This window comes from Scyliorhinus canicula, chromosome 7, assembly GCF_902713615.1.
Source record: "Scyliorhinus canicula chromosome 7, sScyCan1.1, whole genome shotgun sequence".
Taxonomy (NCBI): domain Eukaryota; kingdom Metazoa; phylum Chordata; class Chondrichthyes; order Carcharhiniformes; family Scyliorhinidae; genus Scyliorhinus; species Scyliorhinus canicula.
Window position 1 is genome coordinate 207530993 of NC_052152.1, and position 27881 is coordinate 207558873.

The 27881-nt window shown below is 50.7% G+C and overlaps 1 protein-coding gene across 1 annotated transcript; it reads left to right on the top strand.

Moving 5' to 3' along the window:
- LOC119969754 (60S acidic ribosomal protein P1-like) lies at positions 1-27881 on the top strand. The gene is made up of 4 exons (XM_038803800.1): positions 1-155; positions 14590-14664; positions 20894-21017; positions 26404-27881. The coding sequence occupies exons 1-4, from the start codon at positions 84-86 to the stop codon at positions 26481-26483; spliced, it is 351 nt and encodes a 116-aa protein (XP_038659728.1). The 5' UTR covers positions 1-83; the 3' UTR covers positions 26484-27881.

Sequence of the window (27881 nt, forward strand, 5' to 3'; positions counted from 1 at the left end):
CTTTCCGGCCCGCGCCCTCTGCAGTCCGGGCGGTATCCGGGACCCAGGGTTCCGTTCCGAGGTGTCGGAGTTTGGGCTGCGCCATGGCTTCCGAGGCGGAGCTGGCCTGTATCTACAGCGCGCTCATCCTGTACGACGATGAGGTGGCGATCACCGTGAGTCAGCGCGCGGCTACCCGGCGCCCGGGACAGAGAGCCCGCAGCAGGCGGGGGCCCAGACCGGACCCCCATCCCGGGGCAGGGGCCGGAGGAGAGGCCCGACCCGACCCCGACCCCAGGGCTCCAGCCGGCACCCTTAAAGACTCGCTGCTCCCCCCCCCCCCCATCCTCCACCCCCCCCCCCCCATCCTCCACCCCCCCCCCCCCATCCTCCACCCCCCCCATCCTCCACCCCCCCCCCATCCTCCCCCCCCCCATACCCCCACCTCCCCCCCTACCCCCCCCCCATCCCCCCCCATACCCCCCACCCATCCCCCCCCTACCCCCCACCCATCCCCCCCCTACCCCCCACCCCCATCCCCCCCTATCCCCCCCCTACCCACCCCCCCCTCCTACCCCCCCCCATCCCCCCCCCTACCCATCCCCCCCCCTACCCCCCCCCATCCCCCCCTACCCCCCACCATCCCCCCCTACCCCCCACCCATCCCCCCCCTACCCCCCACCCATCCCCCCCCTACCCCCCACCCATCCCCCCCCCCCCTACCCCCCCCCATCCCCCCTACCCCCCCCCCATCCCCCCCCCTACCCCCCACCCATCCCCCCCCTACCCCCCACCCCCCCCCCCCTACCCCCCACCCATCCCCCCCCCCCCCACCCCCCCCCATCCCCCCCTTACCCCCCCACCCATCCCCCCTACCCCCCACCCACCATCGCTTCCCCCACCCCATCTGCTCCCCCCACCCCCATCTGCTCCCCCCACCCCATCTGCTCCCCCCACCCCCCATCTGCTCCCCCCACCCCCAGTCTGCTCCCCCACCCCCCCATCTGCTCCCCCCACCCCCCATCTGCTCCCCCCACCCCCCCATCTGCTCCCCCGCAGCCCCCCATCTGCTCCCCCCCACCCCCCATCTGCTCCCCCACCCCCCCTCTGCTCCCCCCACCCCCCCATCTGCTCCACCCCACCGCCCCATCTGCTCCCCCCACCCCCCATCTGCTCCCCCCACCCCCCCATCTGCTCCCCCCCCCCCCAGCTGCTATCCCCCCACCCCCATCTGCTATCCCCACCCCCCATCTGCTCCCCCCACCCCCCATCTTCTTCCCCCACCCCCCCCCCCACCTGCTCCCCCCCCCCCCCTGCTCCCCCACCCCCCCCATCTGCTCCCCCCACCCCCCCATCTGCTCCCCCCACCCCCCATCGGCTCCCCCCCACCCCCCATCTGCTCCCCCAACCACCCCCCCATTCGGCTCCGCCCCACCCACCCCCCCATCTGCTTCCCCCACCCCCCCATCTGCTCCCCCCCATCTGTCCCCCACCCCCCCCCCATCTGCTCCCCCCACCCCCCCATCTGCTCCCCCCCACCCCCATCTGCTCCCCCCACCCCCCATCTGCTCCCCCCACCCCCCCATCTGCTCCCCCACCCCCATCTGCTATCCCCACCCACCCCATCTGCTATCCCCACCCCCCCTCTGCTCCCCATCCCCCCCTTCTGCTCCCCCCACACACCCCCTTCTGCTCCCCCCCCATCTGCCCCCCTCCCCATCTGCTCCCCCCCCCATCTGCTCCCTCCCACCCCCCTCCCCCCCCCATCTACTTTCCTGTCATGCAAAGATGGAGAAGAAACAAGGCCTCCCTCCGAATTGTAATGTTTACTAGATTCAGGGAAAGGTTAATGGAGGAGTTTTATTATTATCCAGGATATACAGGTTCCAGAATAAGATCAGATTCACAGTAATGATTATGATAGTCATGTAGATATTATTTGTAAAATAAATCAGCTTGTTGCTTCATCATTTAAACTTGTCTCACTGGGGTGTCCATCATTCAGAGGATGGTAGAAATAGGTGTGAGGTTATACTATCCAATCTGCACAGCCCAATCACAAACCTCTCGATGTTGATCAGTAACGGTGCAAATGAGCAGAAGGGGGCATGGAGTCCCCTTGTGGGTGAGGCTGGCAATGCTGTGAGACCTGTGATACCTTTCAGGCTTTCTGTCCCAATATGTGACAATCTCCCTGGCCTTGAGCATCCATCTGGGATGGAATGTAGTTGCCTCATTACTGGCATAAACTGTGTTGAATTTGATTGCTAGGCTCGCACTGGACTGGAAGGGGAGCCGGTGAGCTGAATGCCTCAGGATTCCCATAACTGCTCAACAATGTTACCCCATAATAATTGGTGGCAAAGTCAATCACCGAGTGCCAGAGATACAGTGAAGGAATTACCAGCCAACTGTTGCCCATACCTTACCAGCCAACTGTTTCAGTCCTTACCAGCCAACTGTGCCCATCCTTACCAGCCAACTGTGCCCATCCCTTACCAGCCAACTGTGACCGTCCTTACCAGCCAACTGTGCCCATCCTTACCAGCCAACTGTGCCCGTCCTTACCAGCCAACTGTGCCCATCCTTACCAGCCAACTGTGCCCGTCCTTACCAGCCAACTGTGCCCGTCCTTACCAGCCAACTGTGCCAGTCCTTACCAGCCAACTGTGCCAGTCCTTACCAGCCAACAGTGCCAGTCCTTACAAGCCAACTGTGTCCGTCCTTACCCGCCAACTGTGCCCATCCTTACCAGCCAACTGTGCCCATCCTTACCAGCCAACTGTGCCCGTCCTTACCAGCCAACTGTGCCCGTCCTTACCAGCCAACTGTGCCCATCCTTACCAGCCATCTGTGCCCATCCTTACCAGCCAACTGTGTTCGTCCTTACCAGCCAACTGTGCCAGTCTTTACCAGCCAACTGTGCCAGTCTTTACCAGCCACCTGTGTCCAACCTTACCAGCCAACTGTGTCCATCTTTACCAGCCAACTGTGCCAGTCTTTCCCAGCCACCTGTGTCCAACCTTACCAGCCAACTTTGCCAGTCTTTACCAACCAACTGTGCCCATCCTTACCAGCCAACTGTGCCCATCCTTACCAGCCAACTGTGCCAGTCATTACCAGCCAACTGTGCCCGTCCTTACCAGCCAACTGTGCCCGTACTTACCAGCCAACTGTGCCATCCTTACCAGCCAACCGTGCCAGTCCTTACCAGCCAACCGTGCCAGTCCTTACCAGCCAACTGTGCCAGTCCTTACAGCCAACTGTGTCCGTCCTTACCAGCTAACTGTGCCCATCCTTACCAGCCAACTGTGCCAGTCTTTACCAGCCAACTGTGCCAGTCCTTACCAGCCACCTGTGTCCAACCTTACCAGCCAACTGTGCCCATCCTTACCAGCCAACTGTGCCAGTCTTTACCAGCCAACTGTGCCAGTCTTTACCAGCCAACTGTGCCAGTCTTTACCAGCCAACTGTGCCAGTCTTTACCAGCCAACTGTGCCAGTCTTTACCAGCCAACTGTGCCAGTCTTTACCAGCCACCTGTGTCCAACCTTACCGCCAACTTTGCCAGTCTTTACCAACCAACTGTGTCCATCCTTACCAGCCAACTGTGCCCACCCTTACCAGCCAACGGTGCCAGTCCTTACAAGCCAACTGTGCCAGTCCTTACCAGCCACCTGTGTCCAACCTTACCAGCCAACTGTGTCCGTCTTTACCAGCCAACTGTGCCAGTCTTTACCAGCCACCTGTGTCCAACCTTACCAGCCAACTTTGCCAGTCTTTACCAACCAACTGTGCCCATCCTTACCAGCCAACTGTGCCAGTCTTTACCAACCAACTGTGCCCATCCTTACCAGCCAACTGTGCCCATCCTTACCAGCCAACTGTGCCAGTCCTTACCAGCCAACTGTGCCAGTCTTTACCAACCAACTGTGCCCATCCTTACCAGCCAACTGTGCCCATCCTTACCAGCCAACTGTGCCAGTCTTTACCAACCAACTGTGCCAGTCCTTACCAGCCACCTGTGTCCAACCTACCAGCCAACTGTGTCCGTCTTTACCAGCCACCTGTGTCCAACCTTACCAAGCCAACTTTGCCAGTCTTTACCAGCCAACTGTGTCCATCCTTACCAGCCAACTGTGCCCATCCTTACCAGCCAACTGTGCCCATCCTTACCAGCCAACTGTGCCAGTCTTTACCAGCCAACTGTGCCTGTCCTTACCAGCCAACTGTGCCCATCCTTACCAGCCAACTGTGCCCGTCCTTACCAGCCAACTGTGTCCGTCCTTACCAGCAAACTGTGTCCATCCTTACCAGCCAACTGTGTCCATCCTTACCAGCCAACTGTGTCCATCCTTACCAGCCAACTGTGCCCATCTTTACCAGCCAACTGTGCCCATCTTTACCAGCCAACTGTGCCCATCTTTACCAGCCAACTGTGTCTGTCCTTACCAGCCAACTGTGCCAGTCCTTGACTGTAGCAGTTGCCAGCAGCTGAACCTCCATCCTGTGTGTGCAGGGGATTAACAATTCTGCCGGCAGCGTTTTGTTGTGAGCAGAATACACGTTAAGAGAGTGTCAGTGATTGTTATGAAGAGCGTGGAGACAGGAGATAAGGACAGGGACGGAAGAAAGAAAGATTTGGCATTTATATAATGCCTTTCATGACCGCAGGAATTTCCCTATGAACGTCACAGCCAGTGAAGTGTTTTTGAAATGTCACTACGGTAACGTTAATTGCAGCAGCCAATTTGTGAGCTCTCACAGAGAACAACATGATAACGGGCAGATGACAGTCCCTCGGCACCATCCTGCGTGTCAGCGTGGATTTGTGTCCCTCAATCTGCGGAGTAGGATTTGAAACTATAACCTGCTGACTCAGAGAGGACAGTGCCACCCACTGAACTGCAGCTGACTCGTACTGTAATGCTTCGAGGAAAAAAAAGCACTTAGTGAAGCAATTACACAATGCCCTCGAAACATATTACATCCAATGCAGGCAGTGAAGCACCCCTCACCTTCCACGGCAGATGTGTAGATTCCAATTAATGTTGACAGATTGGGGTGTTGAGAATGCGCTCTCAGCGGGCCCTCAGCCAGCATAGCTTTGCATTTAAAATGTTTTTTTTTTTAAGAAGTCATTCTTGCAGTGACCTCAGCTTGTCCCTGCCTGGATCGTTTTAAAATATTCATAACTTGCCTAGTGTCTAAAGCTTCACCTTCTCTCTTGTTTTTTTAATGAGCCCAACCACTGGTAGCCTTATGCCTAACAATCCAAAGCATTAGAGGAGGAAAAAGTAGTTAGGGTTTACTAATGGAAGAGTCAGAACAGGTCATAACCAGGGACTTAACCCGCCAGATTCTCGTCAGTCAATTAGGTTTAAACCATGTGGAGGAGAATCTTGAGCAAACATTGCCTGCGCCCCGCACGCAGAGGCAGCTCTCCATTTGCTCCCAGTGGGATCTTCCAACCCCGCCGATATCTATGCTGTTTTGTATTATTCCCCGTCCCCCTCTTGCGGAGCTCGCCAAGGAGAGGGGGGAGGAGTGTTGGCTTCAGTGGGACGGGCAAGTCCACCCCCCCCCCCCCCCCAAAGCGGGAAGGGCTGGAAGACGCCCCCCCCCCCCCCCACCATGCTTCTCTCTCCAGAGACACTGCCAGACTTGCTGACTATTTGCAGCATCTTCTGCATTTTTTCCAGCCGCATTCCTGTTCCTCCTCACTCGCTCCCGGGATTCACCCCACTGGGTGGCAGTCTGTACCATTGGATTTTCAATGCAGATCTGAAAAATCTGCTTAATACGTGTTTAGCTACTGTTTCTAAATGTACAACATTGCAGTGCAAGGGAATTAGGTATCAGAGGAACTGTTAACTTTGGGAAGTATTTTAGCCAGCTCTAATTGTTACCGATTTAACACATTTGTAGATTTTCTGTTGAGGTTACAGCACAAAGACCAGTGACAGAATATTTTGGCTGCGGGGGGGGGGGGGGGGGAGGTGGATGTGGGGGTGGGTGGATGGATGGATGGGTACGCTCCATGCAGCCCTAAAGTAGAACGGGGAGGCCTAAATGTGCAGCTCTTTAGGTGGGGAGGAGGGGCGCAGAGGGTTTGATGTATCAGAGGGGTTGGACAAAAGGGGTTGGTTTGTCAGAGGGACTGGACCTCTTTCTCTTTCTCTCTCTCTACCCCCCCCAGCCCACAACCGGCAAAGGGCAGCCTCAAAGATAGAACTCCCCCTCCCTTTCCCTCATTTGCTCAACAAATTGGGCTGTCCATTCCTACCCGATTGCCATGCCAACCGTTCTGTGGCCTGGGCAGCGTATTATCAACGTCTCGGTGATGAGCCTAATTGACTCTTCATTCCTTATTGAAATATGAAAGGCAGGCTATCGATTTCGGCGCCCACCCACCCTCGTATTAAGGTTTGGGGAAGGGGCAATGGTGGTGTGGGCACCCACTCTTTTTCCCCACCCCCCCCAAAACATGCCCTTCGGTGACGTGTAAAATGCATCTCCAGGAGAAAAAAAACCCCCTGGCCAGTTTATATGTTGCAGTATCTGCGATTAATAATATCAATTGTTGACAGGCTGGATGTGAAGATTTTTTTTCTCTTGTGGAAGAATCTAAAAGCAGAGGTCAATGTTTAAAAATAAGGGTCCGCCCCTTTGAGACACAGATGAGGCTAATCATTTTCACTGAGGGGTGTAAGTCTCCGGAACATTCTTCCTCGCAGGGTGGTGGAAGCAGAGTCTTTGAACAGTTTTGAGGCAGAGCTAGATGGATTGTTGATAAGCAAGAGGGCGAAAGGTTATCGCGGGTAGGTGGAATGTGGGTTGAGGTTACAATTAGATCGACCACGATCGTATCGGAATGGGACTCGAGGGGCCGAGTGGCCTGCTAATTAAGATTCATATGTCCACACGGCTTGTCCAGATAGTGACTGTACCTGAGCAGATGGTGGTCTGCTTTCTCGTTGTTTGTGGAGGTTTATCAGGGCACTTTGGTCGGTGCCTGGAGTCGCATACAGGCCCAGATTGGGTAAGGCATCAAGATTCCCTGCCCTGAATAACCTTAGTGAACCAGGTGGATTTTTAATGACACTCCAACAGCATCACCATAACTTCAACTGATACCAGCCATCTTTTCCCTCCCGTTCTTTTCCAGCCAAATTGGAATTTTCAAGGTGGCCATTTGAACTCTGGGTTTCTAGTCCGGAAACATAGCACTGCCCTTGGAACGTGACTGCCTGAAACATCACACGGTGCATTGATCTAGTGTTTGCAATATTGTTCTCAGAGATTCCAATTCATTTACAACAGAATTTGCTGCAAGTTTCACAGTTTGCAGCCTTGTGGGAGTTTGCAGGCATCAGAACCCAAAGACCTCACATCAGGGTCAATTTGAGTCACCCATCTTGACAATCAGATGAAGATGCCCTTTCGGAATGGATCCTGCTGTGTTGTGTTGAACCAGGTGCGGTTTGCTCTGCCGTGTTTCACTTGATGTCTTTGTGGCTGTCACATTTAAAAGGTCATTTTGTTCTAGGTCGGTGTTACATAGAATTTACAGGCCATTCGTCCCAGCCAATCCATGTTGGTGTTTACGCTCCACACAAACTTCTTCCTGCTCGTGTTCATCTCACCCTATCAACGTGTCCTTCCAATCCTTTCCCCCTGGTGTCTATCCAGCTTCCCCACAAATACGTTTGTTATGTTCACTTCAACCACTCCTTGTGGTGACGAGCTCCTCATTCTCAACACGCCTGGGCAGAGCTGTTTCTCCTGAATTCCGATTGGATTTATTAGTGACGTAGGCGAGTGAGGGTGGGCAGGTTTCTGATTCAAAGCTCTCTGTTACTTTGCAACAAGGGGACCAGATGGGGCCAAGGTGAAGCTGTGCTGAGCGCCAGCAGTGCCCTCCTTGCTGTCGAAGGGGGCCTGCCAGTTGCTGCGGGGCATCTTGTGAAGCCACAGCGCTAGCCACTTGTGCTACCGTGCTGCCCAATCTGGGACTAATAGACTATAATCCATTTTGAATTAACAATCATCAAAACCATGTTACGCATTTACAAAAGGAAGTTAGTCCAGAAACTGTTTATTAAAATATGAAAGTGCTAACAAAGCAAAGCTTTAAAATACCAAAGGATTTGTTGTTTCTGAAAATCCTCTTCCCCAATCTCTGACAATTATTTTACTAATGATTTTCCCGACATCTGATGGACTCTGACAAAATGAGCTTATCAGAATTGCAATTTGTACACATTATCTGCTGAGATTACACTTGCCAGAGCAGTGAGGGTTGGCAGAATCTGTTTCCTTCTGTGCTGGAAGTTCTGATTCTTTTTGAACAGAGTGCCGCCCCACTTCACCAAGTGACCATCCCCTATGCACTGGCTGAGATACTCTGACAGCTCAAGCTGATATCATCACACACAAACACAACTTCCAGTAAGACAACTGCAGTCAAGAATAGAAATGCTGATTGTGTTCCAGCTCTCTCTCTTGCTGTCTCTCGCTATTCGTCTGTTGCCCTCCCTCTCCCTTTCCTCTCTCTCTACCCGTGCCCCATTACTTCTGACTCTGCACACATTTAAATACCGCCCTCCCCTCCCCGCAGCCCTCTCCCAATCCCCTCCTTACCCCCAGCCCAGCCAAGATCAACAAATTGGATTGACTGAGGCTGATACCCAGGGTTTTCTTAAAATAAAACAGGTTTGAATTTTAGAACACCTCTGAATATCCGCAGGATATCAAGATACACTTTGCAGCCAGTGAGAAACTGACAGCAGTCCCTGGGCAGCACAGTAGCACAAGTGGATAGCACTGTGGCTTCACAGCGCCAGGGTCCCAGGTTTGATTCCCGGCTTGGGTCACTGTCTGTGTGGAGTCTGCACGTTCTCCCCGTGTGTGCGTGGGTTTCCTCCGGTTTTTCCGGTTTCCTCCCACAGTCCAAAGACGTGCTGTTAGGTGGATTGGCCATGATAAATTGACCTTAGTGACCAAAAAGGTTTGATGGGGTTATTGGGTTACGGGGATAGGGTGGAAGTGAGGGCTTAAGTGGGTCGGTACAGACTTGGATGGGCCGAATGGCCTCCTGCACTCTATGTACTATGTTCTATTACTGAAGCAAACTCAACAACCAATCTATGCAGAACAAGATCCCTTTTGGTTGATTGTTGTCAGATTTACGCCCTCCGTGAATTACGTTGGGGCTCTTTTTGATGTTAAAGGTGTTGTATAAACGCTTGTGATTATCTTTAAAATTCAAGCAAGTCAATCGAAGGTAAAAGTGCAACGTGTGATGGAAGATGGAGAAAGTGATAGCAGTGTAACACGTGCACAATTGGCGGCACATCTTTAATCCTCAACAATAACAGATTTAATGAGATACCTCCCACCTTTAAAAAGGTGTGACTCTGATAGCTGACAAGCTTAAGACATTTTTTTCCACTCACAGTACAACAGTATTCAAAAGAATTCTCTACAATCGACAGCTCTCGTCACACTCCTGCTGCCTCATTCAAACGCCATTGGATCAAGTGCCACTCCACAGATTCCAATACAAAAGCTAAGGCTGATAATGCAACGCAGTACTGAGGGAGTGCGGCACTGTCTCCTTTGGATGAGGTGTTAAGGCAAGACCCTGTCAGGTGAACATCAGAGGTGCAAGGGAGTTGTTCCCTGTGTCCTGGCCAATATTCATCCCTCAACCAACAGCATGAAAGTGAATTTTTTTTTTTTTTTAAATAATTTTTATTGAGAAATTTTGATTTTATACAACAATAACGCACCTTAGTAAAATACCGAAAAACAATAATATTAACAATCATATACATTCGCCCCATCCCCATGAACAACCCAGCATTTTAACAACAACGCAAATTACACACTATAAAGTTACAGAATAAACACTACAATAATGCACCCCCACCCCCCCCCCCCCCCCGGTTGCTGCTGCTATTGACCCAGTTAACTATCTCTGAGCCAGGAAGTCCAGAAAAGGCTGCCATCGTTTATAGAACCCTTGTTTGATCCTCTCAGGGCAAATTTGACCTTTTCCAATTTTATAAATCCCGCCATGTCACTGATCCAGGTCTCCACACTTGGGGGCCTCGCATCCTTCCACTGTAGCAGAATCCTTCGACGGCTACTAGGGACGCAAAGGCCAGGACTCCGGCCTCTTTCGCCTCCTGCACTCCCGGCTCCACCCCAACCCCAAAAATCGCGAGTCCCCACCCTGGCTTGACCCTGGATCCAACCACCCTCGACTGAAAGTGAATATTGGTTGCGAGTTCCTCCTATCCCTTTCCTTTGAGATAGCAGATCAATGTGAGAAAGTATTCAGAAACTAGTCAACTTCACAAAAGTAGAAGTTTGCTTTCACTTCAACAAGTTATTTCCTGTTTGAAAGGGCTGTGGCCTGATATGGTTATGCTGAATAACTGTCTAATTCTTTCTTTAAATTGGGAATTCTCCATGGCAACGTTTTGGACAATCAGAGTTGACTTAACCAACCAGTCAGCATCCTTTTCTCCTGTTGTCTAAATTGTATTATAATAATCTTTATTATCACAAGTATGCGTTCATTAATGCAACATGGCAGACAGCTACAGGGGCCCGGTGCGGAGTAAAATAGGGCCCCACCAGGAGAAGCCAGGTAGGCCCCGATCGCGGGCCAGGCCACAGTGGAGCCCCCCCCCCCCCCCCCCCTCCACGTCGGATTCCCCCTCCCCCCCCCGCGCAGGATGAACGGCGAGGTCCCACCAGGTAGGACCACATGTGAACGGCACCGTCGGGACTCGGTCTATCTCGGTGGCCACTCGGCCCAACGCACGCGGAGGATCGCCCGGGGGGGGGGGCACGTAGAGTGGCCCCCGACCGGCGCCGCGCCTACACCAATGGACTGGAGAATCGGCGGAGTGTGAATTGGGACCCCCCCACCAGCGATTCTCCGACCCGGCCCGGGGTCAGAGAATTCCGCCCAGTGTTTGTCAGTTGCTTGAATAAGATCCTTGAAGATATTGGCAGAATAGAGATCCCAAACAAATTCTAATGCAAACTTTAACACAGCAACTATCATGTCAATGCAGAAGCCATATTATCTACAAAGGCTAGATTGCATCCTTAGAATGGATGATGGATATTTTCCTAAAGATGCACTGTATGAAGGTGGACAGCAGACCCATGCGGCTGCCAAAACTAAGCTACAAGGATTCATACAAGCGGGATATCATTTGTTATATTGAGCTAGTATAATACACTGGTACCGTCTCAACCGGGGTATTTAGGAAGGATGTGAAGGTATTGGAGAAAAGATTCATGGGAATGATTCCTGAAATGAGGGATTTGGGGCGGGATTCTCTGATCCTGAGGTGAAGTCACGTTTCTCGACAGCATCAACAAGGCCCCAGGATCAGCAATTCTGGCTCCTACATGCCGCTCCAGCTGCTGATCCGGCCGTGGAATGGGCGCCGGGGAATGCGCGCATGTGCAGTGGGTCTGGCGCAAACCCGCGCATGTGCGCTGTCTCCCTTGTCTGCACCGGCCCCGACCCAACATGGCGCAGGGGTACAGGCGCTAGCGCGGATGAAAGGAGGCCGGGAAACAGAGAGGCCGGCCCACCGATCGGTGGGTTCCGATCATGGGCCAGGCCACATCGGAGCCCCCCCCCCCCCCCCCCCCCCCCCCCCCCCCCCCCCCCCCCCCCCGGGTCGGACCCCCCTCCCCACCACAGGCTGACCCTGGACCTTCAACGCCCGAGGTCCTGTCAGCTGAGAGCAGGTTAGAACGCGCCGGCCGGACTCGTTTTTTGTTTGACAGCCGCTTGGCCCATCCGGGCTGGAGAATCGCGGGGCCCCAGCGGCGTGCCGACCACTCCGGGCCCAATGCCGCCGATTCTCCCACTCGGCGGAGAATCGCGTCCCGGCGGCGTGCTGACCACGCGCGGCCCCCCGGCGATTCTCCAACCCGGTGCGGGGTCGTAGAATCCCGCCCCCAGTGTCGGTGAAAGATTGAAGATGTTGGGGACTGTTTTCCTTCGAGAAGAGAGGATTGAGAGAAGGGCCGGAATTCTCTGACCGTTGGATTCTCTTTTCCTGCCGGCAGTCCTCTCCCACCTGCAGGTTTCCCGCTGGCGCACGGTGGCTTTAATGAGAATCCCATTGACCAGCGGAGGGAGCAGAGAATCCCACCGGCAGCGGAACAGCTGGGAGATAGGAGAATCCAGCCCCTGAGATTTGATCGAGGCGGTTCACTTGGATTGGATTTGTTTATTGTCACGTGTACCGAGGTACAGTGGTACAGTATTGTTCTGTGAGCAGCTCAAACTGATCATAAGAACTAGGAACAGGAGTAGGCCATCTGGCCCCTCGAGCCTGCTCCGCCATTCAATGAGATCATGGCTGATCTTTTGTGGACTCAGCTCCACTTTCCGGCCCGAACACCATAACCCTTTATTCTTCAAAAAACGATCTATCTTTATCTTAAAAACATTTAATGAAGGAGCCCCAACTGCTTTACTGGGCAAGGAATTCCATAGATTCACAACCCTTTGGGCGAAGAGGTTCCTCCTAAACTCAGTCGTAAATCTACTTCCCCTTATTTTGAGGCTCTGCCCCCTAGTCCTGCTTTCACCCACCAGTGGAAACAACCTGCCCGCATCTATCCTATCTATTCCCTTCATAATTTTGTATGTTTCTATAAGATCCCCCCTCCAACGAGTACAGTTCCAGTCTACTCAGCCTCTCCTCGTAATCCAACCCCTTCAGCTCTGGGATTAACCTAGTGAATCTCCTCTGCACACAGATCATTTCGGACTTGAAAAGAAAACACTTAACTGGGCAACACAACGTCCCCAATGTAAAGACATTGGCACCAGCATCGGGTGAAGCATATAGGGGTGTAGTATTAATCAGGTCAGTCCATAAGTAGGTCATTTAGGAGCCTGGTAACAGCGGGGAAGAAGCTGTTTTTGAGTCTGTTCGTGCGTGTTCTCAGACTTTTGTATCTCCTCGATGGGAGAAGTTGGAAGAGTGAGTAAGCCGGGTGGGAGGGGTCTTTGATTATGCTGCCCGCTTTCCCCGGGCAGTGGGAGGTGTAGATGGAGTCAATGGATGGGAGGCAGGTTTGTGTGATGGACTGGGCTGTGTTCACAACTCTCTGAAGTTTCTTGTGGTCTTGGGCCGAGCAGTTGCCATACCAGGCTGTGATGCAGACAGATAGGATGCTTTCTGTGGTGCACCTAAAACGTTGGTGAGAGTTAATGTGGACATGCCGAGTTTCCTTCGTTTGCTGAGGAATTATAGTGCCTGTTGTGCTTTCTTGGTGGTAGCGTCGATGTGGGTGGACCACGACAGATTTTAGTGATGTGCACCCCTCGGAATTTGAAACTGCTAACCATCTCCACCTCGGCCCTGTTGATGCTGACAGGGGTGTGTACAGTACTTTGCTTCCTGAAGTCAATGACCAGCTCTTTAGTTTTGCTGGCATTGAGGGAGAGATTGTTCACATTACACCACGCCACTATGTTCTCTATCTCCCTCCTGTACTTTGACATTGTTCGAGGAGGTGTCTGGACAGGGTAGAGAGGGAGAAACTGTTCCCATTGGTGAAAGGATCGAGAACCAGGGAACACTGATTTAAGATAACTGGCAAAAGAGAAGAAGCAAAGGCAATTCGAGAAAAACCTTTTGACCCAGAGACTGGTTAGGATCTGGAATACTCCGCTGGAGAGTATGGTGCAGGCAGATTCAATTGTGGCTTTCAAAAGGGAATTGCATCATTAACTGAAAAGAAGGAAAGTTGCAGGGTTAGGAGGAAAGGACAAGGAGGTGGCACTTGGTGAATATCTCCTTCAGAGGGCCAGCATGGACACAAAGGGCCGAACAGCCTCCTTTTGTACTGTAACCGCTCTATGATTTCCTGCCAGATTGATTTCAACAGCAGGGAACCATCTTGAACATAGCCGGAAGACTTGGGTCCAAGTCTCTACACTGGAGCATGGAGATTTGAAGAACTTGGTCTTCAGATATCCATGGAAAGGCGCTATTGCAGGAAGGAGCAAGCAATGCAGCAGCTGCCCCTGTATTAGTGAGTCGAGTTTCCAATTGGACGGTATTCCCACTTAAGACTCAAAACGGATGAGCAACTGATGTGAATGCTGCACTAGGTGCTAACATAAGTCAGGAGGCTCCAGGGTGATGGGTGAATGGGCCGTGGTGCCAGTTAACAGGAACTGCAGAGTTTTGGATGAGCTTAGGTTTATGGAGGGTGCAAGGTGGGAGACCAGCAAAATGTTGATTGGAGCAGTCTAGACTGGAGGTAATAAAGATGAACCATAGAATTCTGACAGTGCAGAAGGAGTCTGCACCAATCCTCTGAAAAAGCACCCTGCCTAAGCACACAACCCCCCCCCCCCCCCCCCCCCCCCACCACCTTATCCCCTTCAGCCCGCCTAACCTGCACATCTTTGAACTGGGGGTTACAGCAGCACAGGAGCTGGGTTTGGGACGGAAATGGACAGTGTTACAGAGGTTCCAAGACACTGTGAAAATTGTATTTTCTGCTCTGAACATGATGTTTGTTTCTCTTTGTCCTATTCTTTCCACAGGAGGATAAACTCAACGCATTGATGAAAGCAGCGGGAGTGACAGTGGAGCCTTTCTGGCCCGGCTTGTTTGCAAAGGTATTGCACTCAATAATTAAAGAACTTATTTATCAATGTGTAGACATTTGCACCATTTAAACCTACCTCAGGCAGGGTCCTCCATTCCCTCATTCACATCAACCACATTCACTGGGGATAAAAAGCAAGAACTGAGCCGGGAAAGTGGTTTGTGAAGTGCATCATTTGCCCCAGAATTTATCTATCAGAAATGTTTCCAAATCCATTGCCACTTTGTAAAAAGCATGGGAGAGATTTTGAAGGATGATTTCAGTGCTAGAAACAGGGCAAAATCAAGAATGAGACCGAACCGACAATAGGTGAGGGTTTGTGTCTGTACAGACTGTTGTGACGGTTTGAGTCTGTACAGACTGTTGTGACGGTTTGAGTCTGTACTGAGAGTATGGGCAGCAGGGTAGCACAAGTGGTTAGCACTGTGGCTTCACAGCGCCAGGGTCCCAGGTTCGATCCCTCGCTGGGTCACTGTCTGTGCGGAGTCTGCACGTTCTCCCTGTGTCTGCGTGGGTTTCCTCCGGGTGCTCCGGTTTCCTCCCACAGTCCAAAGACGTGCAGGTTAGGTGGATTGGCCATGATAAATTGCCCTTCTATAAATAGCCTCCTCCTTCACTATATGTTCTCTGTTCTAGGTGTGTTAGGACTTGAGTCAGTACTGAGAGTATGTGTGAGTTTGTGTCTGTACAGAGTATGTGTGAGTTTGTGTCTGTGTGAGAGAGTTTGAGTTTGTGTCTGTGTGAGAGAGTTTGAGTTTGTGTCTGTGTGAGAGAGTTTGAGTTTGTGTCTGTGTGAGAGAGTTTGAGTTTGTGTCTGTGTGAGAGAGTTTGAGTTTGTGTCTGTGTGAGAGAGTGTGAGTTTGTGTCTGTACAGAGTATGTGTGAGTTTGTGTCTGTCCTGAGAGTGTGTGAGAATTTGTTTCTGTACTGAGTGTGTGAGAGTTTGTGTCTGTACCGTGTGTGAGAGTTTGTGTCTGTACCGTGTGTGAGAGCTTGTGTCTGTACCGTGTGTGAGAGTTTGTGTCTGTACCGTGTGTGAGAGCTTGTGTCTGTATCGTGTGTGAGTGTTTGTGTCTGTACCGTGTGTGTGTGAGAGTTTATGTCTGTAGAGAGTGTGTGAGAATTTGTGTCTGTAGAGAGTGTGTGAGGGTTTTGTGTTTGTACTGAGAGTGTGTGAGGGTTTGTGTCTGTACTGACTGTGAGTGAGGATTTGTGTCTGTACTGACAGTGTGAGGGTTTGTGTCTGTACTGGGTGTGTGTGAGGGTTTGTGTCTGTACTGGGTGTGTGTGAGAGTTTGTGTCTGTACTGGGTGTGTGTGAGGGTTTGTGTCTGTACTGAGTGTGTGTGAGGGTTTGTGTCTGTACTGAGTGTGAGGGTTTGTGTCTGCACTGAGTGTGAGTGAGGGTTTGTGTCTGTACTGGGTGTGTGTGTGAGGGTTTGTGTCTGTACTGGGTGTGTGTGAGGGTTTGTGTCTGTACTGAGAGTGTGTGAGAGTTTGTGTCTGCACCGAGTGTGTGTGAGAGTTTGTGTCTGCACTGACAGTGTGAGGGTTTGTGTCTGTACTGGGTGTGTGTGAGGGTTTGTGTCTGTACTGAGTGTGTGTGAGGGTTTGTGTCTGTACTGAGAGTGTGTGAGGGTTTGTGTCTGTACTGGGTGTGTGTGAGGGTTTGTGTCTGTACTGAGTGTGTGTGAGGGTTTGTGTCTGTACTGAGAGTGTGTGAGAGTTTGTGTCTGTACTGAGAGTGTGTGAGAGTTTGTGTCTGTACTGAGTGTGTGTGAGGGTTTGTGTCTGTACTGAGTGTGTGTGTGAGGGTTTGGGTCTGTACTGACAGTGTGAGGGTTTGTGTCTGTACTGGGTGTGTGTGAGGGTTTGTGTCTGTACTGGGTGTGTGTGAGGGTTTGTGTCTGTACTGAGTGTGTGTGAGAGTTTGTGTCTGTACTGAGTGTGTGTGAGGGTTTGTGTCTGTACTGAGTGTGTGTGAGGGTTTGTGTCTGTACTGAGTGTGTGTGAGGGTTTGTGTCTGTACTGAGTGTGTGTGAGAGTTTGTGTCTGTACTGAGTGTGTGTGAGGGTTTGTGTCTGTACTGAGTGTGTGTGAGGGTTTGTGTCTGTACTGAGTGTGAGTGAGGGTTTGTGTCTGTACTGAGTGTGTGTGAGGGTTTGTGTCTGTACTGAGTGTGTGTGAGGGTTTGTGTCTGTACTGAGTGTGAGGGTTTGAGTCTGCACTGAGTGTGAGTGAGGGTTTGTGTCTGCACTGAGTGTGAGTGAGGGTTTGTGTCTGTACTGACAGTGTGTGAGAGTTTGTGTCTGTACTGGGTGTGTGTGAGGGTTTGTGTCTGTACTGACAGTGTGAGGGTTTGTGTCTGTACTGGGTGTGTGTGAGAGTTTGTGTCTGTACTGAGTGTGTGTGAGGGTTTGTGTCTGTACTGTGTGAGTGAGAGTTTGTGTCTGTACTGAGTGTGTGTGAGGGTTTGTGTCTGTACTGAGTGTGTGTGAGAGTTTGTGTCTGTACTGACAGTGTGAGGGTTTGTGTCTGTACTGAGTGTGTGTGAGGGTTTGTGTCTGTACTGGGTGTGTGTGTGAGGGTTTGTGTCTGTACTGGGTGTGTGTGAGGGTTTGCATCTGTACTGACAGTGTGAGACTTTGTGTCTGTACTGGGTGTGTGTGAGGGTTTGTGTCTGTACTGACAGTGTGAGGGTTTGTGTCTGTACTGACAGTGTGAGGGTTTGTGTCTGTACTGACAGTGTGAGGGTTTGTGTCTGTACTGACAGTGTGAGGGTTTGTGTCTGTACTGACAGTGTGTGAGAGTTTGTGTCTGTACTGGGTGTGTGTGTGAGGGTTTGTGTCTACTGGGTGTGTGTGAGGGTTTGTGTCTGTACTGACAGTGTGTGAGGGTTTGTGTCTGTACTGACAGTGTGAGGGTTTGTGTCTGTACTGACAGTGTGTGAGGGTTTGTGTCTGTACTGGGTGTGTGAGGGTTTGTGTCTGTACTGGGTGTGTGTGAGGGTTTGTGTCTGTACTGACAGTGTGTGAGGGTTTGTGTCTACTGGGTGTGTGTGAGGGTTTGTGTCTGTACTGGGTGTGTGTGAGTGTTTGTGTCTGTACTGGGTGTGTGTGAGGGTTTGTGTCTGTACTGGGTGTGTGTGAGGGTTTGCATCTGTACTGACAGTATGTTAGGGTTTGTGTCTGTACTGACAGTGTGAGGGTTTGTGTCTGTACCGAGTGTGAGTGAGAGTTTGTGTCTGTACTGGGTGTGTGTGAGGGTTTGTGTCTGTACCGAGTGTGTGTGAGGGTTTGCATCTGTACTGAGTGTGAGTGAAGCTCGAAGGACTGAATGGTCTCTTCCTGCTCCTATTTTCTATGTTTCTATGTATTAGACTTTTAATTCCAGATATTTATTGTATCCAATTTCCACCACCTGCTTTGGTGGGATTGGAACCCGGGTCCTCGGAGTATTCCCCAGGGTCTCTGGATCACCAGTCCAGTGACAATACTACTACAGCACAGCCTCGCCCAGTGACTCATGCACAAGGACAACAAGGTTCCTTTGGATATCAGTACTTTCCAATATCTCACCATTTAATATTATTCTGCATTCTGTTTTTCCAACAAAGCGGATCACTTCACATTTTTTCCACATTATATTCCAGCTGCCACGTTCTTGCGCACTCAGTCAGTCTGTCTGAATTCCCTTGAAGCCTATTTGCATCCTCCTCGCCACTCACATTCCCACCTAGCTTTGTGTCATCAGCAAACTTGGAAATATGACATTTGGTCCCCACATTGTGAACAGCTCGGGTCCAAGTACTGGCCCTCGTGGTACCCCACCAGTCACAGCCTGCCATCCTGAGAATGACCCATTTTCCCAGAAAAGCACTGGGAAGGCTGATGTGGTAAAACAGGATAAGACAGTGGGATTTGTTAGAGTGGTGAAGGAAAGCCCAAGGGAAGCGAAGGAGGTGCAAACGATTGTACAGCTGATCAAGAGGTGATTGATAAGAAAGTGCCAGATCTCTTTAAATAATTTACTTGTGTGGGTAAAGTTTACTCATGTGTATCAGGAGGAGCAGGTAAAGAAGTCACAATTTTAAGAGATATGGGGAGCTAGTCAATCTTTAATGGTAAGAGATGAGGAATTATGTAGTTTGGGAAGAATGTTGCCAGAAAAGGTGGTAATATGTGGAATTCAGGGTGAGAGGAGTAGTGTTCCATTATATAAGGTAAGGTTGGAAAGTCCAGTGAAGAGTGGCGAAGTGGCAGTAGGAGTAATAGAGAAACTACCTTGTCCACAACCGGAATGTGGCGACTAGGGGCTTTTCACAGTAACTTCATCGCAGTGTTAATGTAAGCCTACTTGTGACAATAAAGATTATTATTATTTTTACTTTCTTCCCATTTATGCACTCATGAGAGTTTGAGACTAGGAATAATCCTGAGGTTACTGCCTTTGAAGTCCTGCTTTTAATATCTTTCCTCGCTCTCTGAAATTTTCTTTCAGGACCTTATCCCTCTTTCCATCTATGCCAATGGTACTGATGTTGACTATGATCTCTGGCTGTTCACCCTCCCCATCACAATGCCCTGTAGCCGCTCAATGACATCTTTGTCCCTGGCACCAGCGAGGCAACATACCAACCTGGAGTCCTGTGTATGGACACACAAACACCTGTCTGTTCCCCACATTATTGAATCCACTACTGCAATTGCCATTCTATTTGCCTTCCATCCGTCTGTGCAACTGTAGTGCCACAGTCTTGGGTCTGACTGCACTCCTTTGAGGAACCATTACCCTCAAAGCTGGGGAGCGGGATGGACTCGGTGCGCCTGCACGGACCTGGAGGTCACTGAATTCCGCTATGCCTGTACTCTCTCAACATGTAGTGTGACCACCTCTCTAAACGTGTTATCCACATAGTCCTCAGCCTCGCGAATGCACCACAGTGACTGCAAGCAGAGCTTGAGTTCCGAAACCCAGAGCTCTCGTTTCTGTACCGAGAGAAACGTCTTGAGCATAAGCTCATGTCGGCCACAGGAAACATCCACCACATCCCACAGACATCAGGATGGGCATTCCACCCCGCCATGCTACCCCTCTGTGTTTTTACAGATTGTTTATTACACCCTACTGCTCCTAATAAGCTTGTTTAGCACAGTGGGCTAAGACAGCTGGCTTGTAATGCAGAACAAGACCAGCAGCGTGGATTCAATTCCTGTTCCAGCCTCCCCGAACAGGCGCCGGAATGTGGCGACTAGGGGCTTTTCACAGTAACTTCATTGAAGCCTACTCGTGACAATAAGTGATTATTATTATTACTTCTATTAAATCTTACTAGTATTAATATAACCTTACAATTACTACTAAATTTTCCATATTTTCACAGATAAATTAGCAGTACATTTACCAACCAATCACTTGGATGTTTCCCTGCAATATTACACGTTGACTTTTTCTCAGAATGAGACCCCCAAGCTCTTTTAAACTGGCCGCGCACTCTCTGCCCTTTTGTAAAAGTCAAACTGGTGACGAGCACCTCCTCCCTCACTTACCAAATTGCCGTGCCAGAACTATGTGACCAGTTACAGTGACCAGATGCTGTCTTTCTGCTCAGCAAAGCCACTTCCGTTTATCCCGGCTGAAATTCTACAAAACTGAGACAGCGCTGCTGGTTCGAGAATCTCATTCAAATTAGCTAATTAGCTACCTAATTAACCTGCCTCTCCAGGAGGGAGCTTGTTTATCCTTGACGAAGGCTGAAAGCAAATTAACTTTAACAGTAAATTACAGTTAAAGTCTAAATGCAAGCTCGACGAGATTTCAGGAGATTAACCCTTAAAATTCCTTCACTTACCTAATTCCCAAGCGCTCACTCGGTGATGAGCTACCCTCTGTGATCAGCTGCTGTCTTCATGCTTGCTTACTTCACGTCAGAAAGAGAAAATAGGTAAAGGGACAAGTGAGAACGTAGCAGAAGGAGATGTGAAAGGGTGAGATGAAGAGGAATGGGAGAAGGCTCCCGTGGTGCATAGGCACGAGAATGGACAATGTTGGCTGAATGACCTGTACTGTAGATTTTGTGTCGGGTTCCTGGAGGGAGGAACACGTTACAGGCTCCCTGTGTGTCAGAGGGAGCACTGCTGCAGAGAATTCCAGGTGAGCCCGCCTGTGCTTGATCCAAGATGGAATGCCGCCTGCTCCAAATCGATTTAATTGAGCCTCCTGCTTCCATGTCACCCACAGGCCCTGAGCAACGTGAACATCGGCAGTCTGATCTGTAATATTGGTGCTGGGGCTGCTTTACCTCTGGGTGCTTCCACTCCTGGTGGAACAGCTGCAGCTGGGGGATCTCCTGCAGCTGCTGATGGTAAGTCAGTGCCAATTTGGGACGGGCAGAAAATGCTGGGATTAGCAGTGATGCACTCAGGGAATGAAAGAATAAAAAAAATAATGCAATTGATGAAAACGTTTAGGTTACTTTTTTGCATTAAAATGTCAACTTTTGGGGTTGCACGGTGGCCTCACAGGTGCGACCCCGGTGCCGGGTCATATCCGTGTGGAGTTTGCACATTCTCCCCGTGTCTGCGACAATCTCATCCCCACAACTCAAAGATGGGCAGGATAGGTGGATTGGCCATGCTAAAGTGTCCCTTAGAAAATGCTAACTTTAGGTACAGCAGTGGCTCATTGGGGAGTAATCGCTCACAGGAGGAGGTCGAGTTCAAGTCCAATCCAGAGACGTGACCGCAGAATTCAACATACTGCTGAGGGAGTGCCGCACTGTCAGAGGGTCAGTACTGAGGGAGTGCCGCACTGTCAGAGGGTCAGTACTGAGGGAATGCCGCACTGTCAGAGGGTCAGTGCTGAGGGAGTGCCGCACTGTCAGAGGATCAGTACTGAGGGAGTGCCGCACTGTCAGAGGGTCAGTACTGAGGGAGTGCCGCACTGTCAGAGGGTCAGTACTGAGGGAGTGCCGCACTGTCAGAGGGTCAGTACTGAGGGAGTGCTGCACTGTCAGAGGGTCAGTACTGAGGGAGTGCCGCACTGTCAGAGGGTCAGTACTGAGGGAGTGCTGCACTGTCAGAGGGTCAGTACTGAGGGAGTGCCGCACTGTCAGAGGGTCAGTACTGAGGGAGTGCTGCACTGTCAGAGGGTCAGTACTGAGGGAGTGCCGCACTGTCAGAGGGTCAGTACTGAGGGAGTGCTGCACTGTCAGAGGGTCAGTACTGAGGGAGTGCCGCACTGTCAGAGGGTCAGTACTGAGGGAGTGCTGCACTGTCAGAGGGTCAGTATTGAGCGAGTGCTGCACTGTCAGAGGGTCAGTACTGAGGGAGCTGCACTGTCAGAGGGTCAGTACTGAGGGAGTGCCGCACTGTCAGAGGATCAGTACTGAGGGAGTGCCGCACTGTCAGAGGGTCAGTACTGAGGGAGTGCCGCACTGTCAGAGGGTCAGTACTGAGGGAGTGCCGCACTGTCAGAGGATCAGTACTGAGGGAGTGCCGCACTGTCAGAGGGTCAGTACTGAGGGAGTGCCGCACTGTCAGAGGGTCAGTACTGAGGGAGTGCCGCACCGTCAGAGGGTCAGTACTGAGGGAGTGCTGCACTGTCAGAGGGTCAGTACTGAGGGAGTGCCGCACTGTCAGAGGATCAGTACTGAGGGAGTGCCGCACTGTCAGAGGGTCAGTACTGAGGGAGTGCCGCACTGTCAGAGGATCAGTACTGAGGGAGTGCCGCACTGTCAGAGGGTCAGTACTGAGGGAGTGCCGCACTGTCAGAGGGTCAGTACTGAGGGAGTGCTGCACTGTCAGAGGGTCAGTACTGAGGGAGTGCCGCACCGTCAGAGGGTCAGTACTGAGGGAGTGCTGCACTGTCAGAGGGTCAGTACTGAGGGAGTGCTGCATTGTCAGAGGGTCAGTACTGAGGGAGTGCTGCACTGTCAGAGGGTCAGTACTGAGGGAGTGCTGCACTGTCAGAGGGTCAGTACTGAGGGAATGCTGCACTGTCAGAGGGTCAGTACTGAGGGAGTGCCGCACTGTCAGAGGGTCAGTACTGAGGGAGTGCTGCACTGTCAGAGGGTCAGTACTGAGGGAGTGCCGCACTGTCAGAGGATCAGTACTGAGGGAGTGCCGCACTGTCAGAGGGTCAGTACTGAGGGAGTGCCGCACTGTCAGAGGGTCAGTACTGAGGGAGTGCCGCACTGTCACAGGGTCAGTACTGAGGGAGTGCTGCATTGTCAGAGGGTCAGTACTGAGGCAGTGCTGCACTGTCAGAGGGTCAGTACTGAGGCAGTGCCGCACTGTCAGAGGGTCAGTACTGAGGGAGTGCCACACTGTCAGAGGGTCAGTACTGAGGGAGTGCCGCACTGTCAGAGGGTCAGTACTGAGGGAGTGCTGCACTGTCAGAGGGTCAGTACTGACGGAGTGCCGCACTGTCAGAGGGTCAGTACTGAGGGAGTGCTGCACTGTCAGAGGGTCAGTACTGAGGGAGTGCCGCACCGTCAGAGGGTCAGTACTGAGGGAGTGCTGCACTGTCAGAGGGTCAGTACTGAGGGAGTGCTGCATTGTCAGAGGGTCAGTACTGAGGCAGTGCTGCACTGTCAGAGGGTCAGTACTGAGGCAGTGCTGCACTGTCAGAGGGTCAGTACTGAGGGAGTGCTGCACTGTCAGAGGGTCAGTACTGAGGGAGTGCTACACTGTTAGAGGGTCAGTACTGAGGGACTGCTGTCGAAGGGGCAATATTGAGGAAGCACTGCTCTGTCTTTCAAATGTGACAGTAAATCGAGACCCAGTCTCGATAAGTGGTTAATATCAAAGATCCTACAGCGCTACTTCAAAGACATGTGGAGAGTTCTCCTGTGACCAATATTTATCTCCCACTCAGCACCAATAAAAAAAAGTTCTGGTCATTACCACATTATGTTGGTGGAACTGAGTGTGTCCAAATTAGCTACTGCAGTTCCTCACAACAATGTTGATATTTAAAAAGTTCTTCATTGACGACAAAGTAATTCCGGGTGCTCAATTGCTGGGAAAGGCACAATTTAAATGCAAGTTCTTTCTTTACGATAACCAATGATGGAATCGTCCTTGTGAAATGCTACATGCATCGGGCAGTAAACCTGTGGAATATGTAACTCAAGAGTCCAGCCACATTCATTTGGAAGTGGATGCGATTTATTATTTAATGTGGGCGTCACTGGCTAGGCCAGCATTTATTGCCCATCCCCAGTGGCCCTTGAGAAAGTGGTGGTGAGCTGCCTTCTTGAACCAGTGCCAGGCATCCCAGTTTGTTACACCTGGAATCCAGGTGAGCAGGAGGCTAAACATCGCTTCCCAAGGGGCCGGGAAGAATTCAAGTGGCTCACTAGGTGTAGCTGTTACACTCGGGGCTCCCCGTCACCCCCAGACTTACTGTTCTCTGATCGGCCCAGCTGCCTTAGGGTGACCCATTTCTCCCTCTGTAATGTATGGTGATGAGGTCTCAGGCCTCTCTCCGTTATCAGCACACTCTACCACTTGGTTGCCCCACAGCCAAGATTGCGATCAATCTAGCAGCAGTCAGTTCAAGCATCATCACCCATGACCAAAGGGAGTAGATAGCGATGGAAGTAATGACGGCTGCATATGAAATTGGAGCCGGAGGCGGCCACTCAAACCCTTAATATGGACATTCTGAATTCTCCCTCTGTGTACCCGATCAGGCGCCGGAGTGTTGCGACTAGGGGGTTTTCACAGTAACTTTGTTCCGATGTTAATGTCAGCTTACTTGTGACAATAAAGATGATTATTATTACTATTATTAAGCCTGTGCTGTTCATTAAGATCTTGGTGGATCTACATCAACTCGGAAGAAAAATCCAGCACAGGCCCTCCAAGCCCGTGCCGACCATGCTGCCCGTCTAAACTAAAACCTTCTGCACTTCCAGGGTCCATATCCCTCTATTCCCATCCTATTCATGTATTTGTCAAGATGCCCCTGAAACATCACTATCGTCCCTCCTTCCACCACCTCCTCCGGCAGCGAGTTCCAGGCACTCACCACCCTCTGTGTAAAAAAAACTGGCCTCGCACCTTCAACGTATGTCTCCCAGTAATTGAGTTTTCCACATTTGGTAAAAAGAGTCTGACTATCCGTTCTACCAATGCCCCTCATAATCTTGTAGACTTCTATCAGGTCGCCCCTCAACCTCCATCATTCCAGTGAAAACAATCCGACTTTATCCAACCTGTCCTCATAGCTAATACCCCCAGACCAGGGAACATGCTGGGAAACCTCTTCTGCACCCTCTCCAAAGCATCCACATCTTTCTGGTAGTGTGGCAACGCAATGTCCCAGATGTGGCCTAACTCAGGTTCTGTATAGCTGCAGCATAACTTGCCAATTTTTATACTCAGTGTCCCGGCTGATGAAGGCAAGGAGGCCGTATACCTTCGTGACGAACTTCTCCACCAGTGACCTGTGGACCTGTACACCCAGATCCCTCTGCCTGTCAATACTCTTAAGGGTTCTGTTGTTCACTGTATAATTCCCACTTATATTAGACCTTCCAAAATGCATTACCTCCCATTTGTTCGGATTAAATTCATTCTGCCACTTCTCCGGCCAAGTCTTCAACTGATCCTGCTGTATCCTCTGACAATCCTCTTCACTATCATACACTATCCCCAAATCCCTTAATTCCTTTGTGTTCAAAAGTCTCAGTCTCAAATATATTCAGCAACTGAACATCGACACCCCTCTGGGGCAGACAATTCCAAAGATTCACAATCCTCTGAGTGAAAAGTCTCCCCCTCACCTCAGTCCCAAAGCATCTTCACCAAGGACAGGCCTTGGACTAGTTTCAAAGGCCTGAAGGGGTCAGTTTGGAATTTTCTCCCTCATTGGCCCTGAGTTTTTAGCCTCTCCAAGGGAATCTGACAGGATGTAGGTGGCAGGAGAGTCTGGTCACAAAGTCTCAGCCTTAATGAGGCATGAAGCAGACACGGTGGACCTGCTGCCTTTAAGTCTTTGCATTGCTCGTGTGAGACTGAGCGAGGCTCAGCAATCTTGTTACTGCTGCCAAAGTTATCCCTCTGTGTAACCCAAAGTTATCCCTCTGCGTAACCCAAAAATATCCCTCTGTGTAACCCAAAGTTATCCCTCTGTGTAACCCAAAGATATCCCTCTGTGTAACCCAAAGTTATCCCTCTGTGTAACCCAAAGATATCCCTCTGTGTAACCCAAAGTTATCCCTCTGTGTAACCCAAAGATATCCCTCTGTGTAACCCAAAGATATCCCTCTGTGTAACCCAAAGTTATCCCTCTGTGTAACCCAAAGATATCCCTCTGTGTAACCCAAAGTTATCCCTCTGTGTAACCCAAAGATATCCCTCTGTGTAACCCAAAGATATCCCTCTGTGTAACCCAAAGTTATCCCTCTGTGTAACCCAAAGATATCCCTCTGTGTAACCCAAAGATATCCCTCTGTGTAACCCAAAGTTATCCCTCTGTGTAACCCAAAGATATCCCTCTGTGTAACCCAAAGTTATCCCTCTGTGTAACCCAAAGATATCCCTCTGTGTAACCCAAAGATATCCCTCTGTGTAACCCAAAGATATCCCTCTGTGTAACCCAAAGTTATCCCTCTGTGTAACCCAAAGATATCCCTCTGTGTAACCCAAAGATATCCCTCTGTGTAACCCAAAGTTATCCCTCTGTGTAACCCAAAGAAAAACCTGTTTAACCCAAAATGACCCTCTGTTTCATCCCAATAGCGGAAGAGAAGAAAGCTGAGGTTAAGGAGGAATCGGATGAGTCTGACGAAGACATGGGCTTTGGACTGTTCGATGATTAGTCTATGCAGGTCCTAACAAGAAGGTTTATTGAAGAGCTTCCTATCAGCACCAAAACCCCACGCCAACCCAAAGCTCAGGAAATGGATGGAAAAGGATGGCGGGAGACACATTCAATCACTTCTTGGATAACTCGATGTTTGGTTGGGTTTAATGCTTCATGTAGCCATATTCCTTTATCTCCGGCTGCCCGTGTTTCCAATTGAGACCCACCCACCGTAGATTTGACTAGACCCTGTACTGGCAACACTGAACATGCTCCCTGTGGCAATCAGGACACTGACCAACACTGGCCCCAATTGGCTGAGATTTGGGGGTTGGACCTTCCTTTCCATGCATGTGGCATTTGCACTTTTGACCTGCTGTCCTGTGTTTATCCTTTGACATTGGCAGTGAAATAACTTCCTCCTTTGCGAAGTAATGCTGGAGGAGGAAGGCACTGGAGATTTTAGATTAAGGGTGGGTGGGGTTGGGTTGGGGGGGGGGGGGCATAGGCAGAGAAGGCAACCCCCCCAGCCCCAGCCCTCCACTCTCAGCCCTGAAATGCACTATTCCGAAAAGGGAGAAATGAGAGCAGTCTAAACTTGTACCATTTCCTTATAAATTGCACTGCTAGAGCTTAAATAAAGTTTTATTTTTTAGATCTTAAATTAATTTACAATAGTGATATAAAATGGCTGTTAGAGAATAGCCTATGGCAGTCCATTTAGACTTGTTGCACTGACGATGCCTGTTTATGTATCATATTGGACCATATTTACCTACACCTAGAATAAGAGAGCGAGGGATTGCTATACTTGACATCTTGAAGAGATGGAGCTTTGTATTCTATTGCTGGATGTTGCACTGACTAAATTAAATTCACTGTCGTTCTTCTGAAAAGGTCATTGTCGCTGGCTTAAGCATCTTCAGGAGGCTGTGCCAGATTTGCCAAAGCTCCCATACAAACCATCTCTTTGGCAGGAGCTCGCCCTGCCACTGCTGCAAGCGAGAACAGAGGATTTGGCATTCAGTCAAAGCTCCATTCGCCACAGCGGAACGGGAGAATCCCACCGGCATGAACGGACAAAGAATTCCGGCCATGGTCTGAGCTTTGCTGCACTTTATCCCCAACGCCCCCCAACCCAAGTTCGCTATTCCAGAAGTTGAGCCCTTTTAAAAATAGCTCCATAAAACAGTGAATATTCCCCCATTAAAGGGTGAAAATTGTTTCTTTCAAATATCAGGAGCTAACATTTTAATACACTGGTTAACAAAATTACTGTAACATTTTTGATTGTGTTTGTAGCCTCCTGCATGTTGCAATTATGTCCAAATTGTTCCAATGATGTGATTGAAAATGTTTGTTACCCTCTATTGCAGCTGAGTGTGGAAATAAAGGCTGCAATAACTTCAGACAA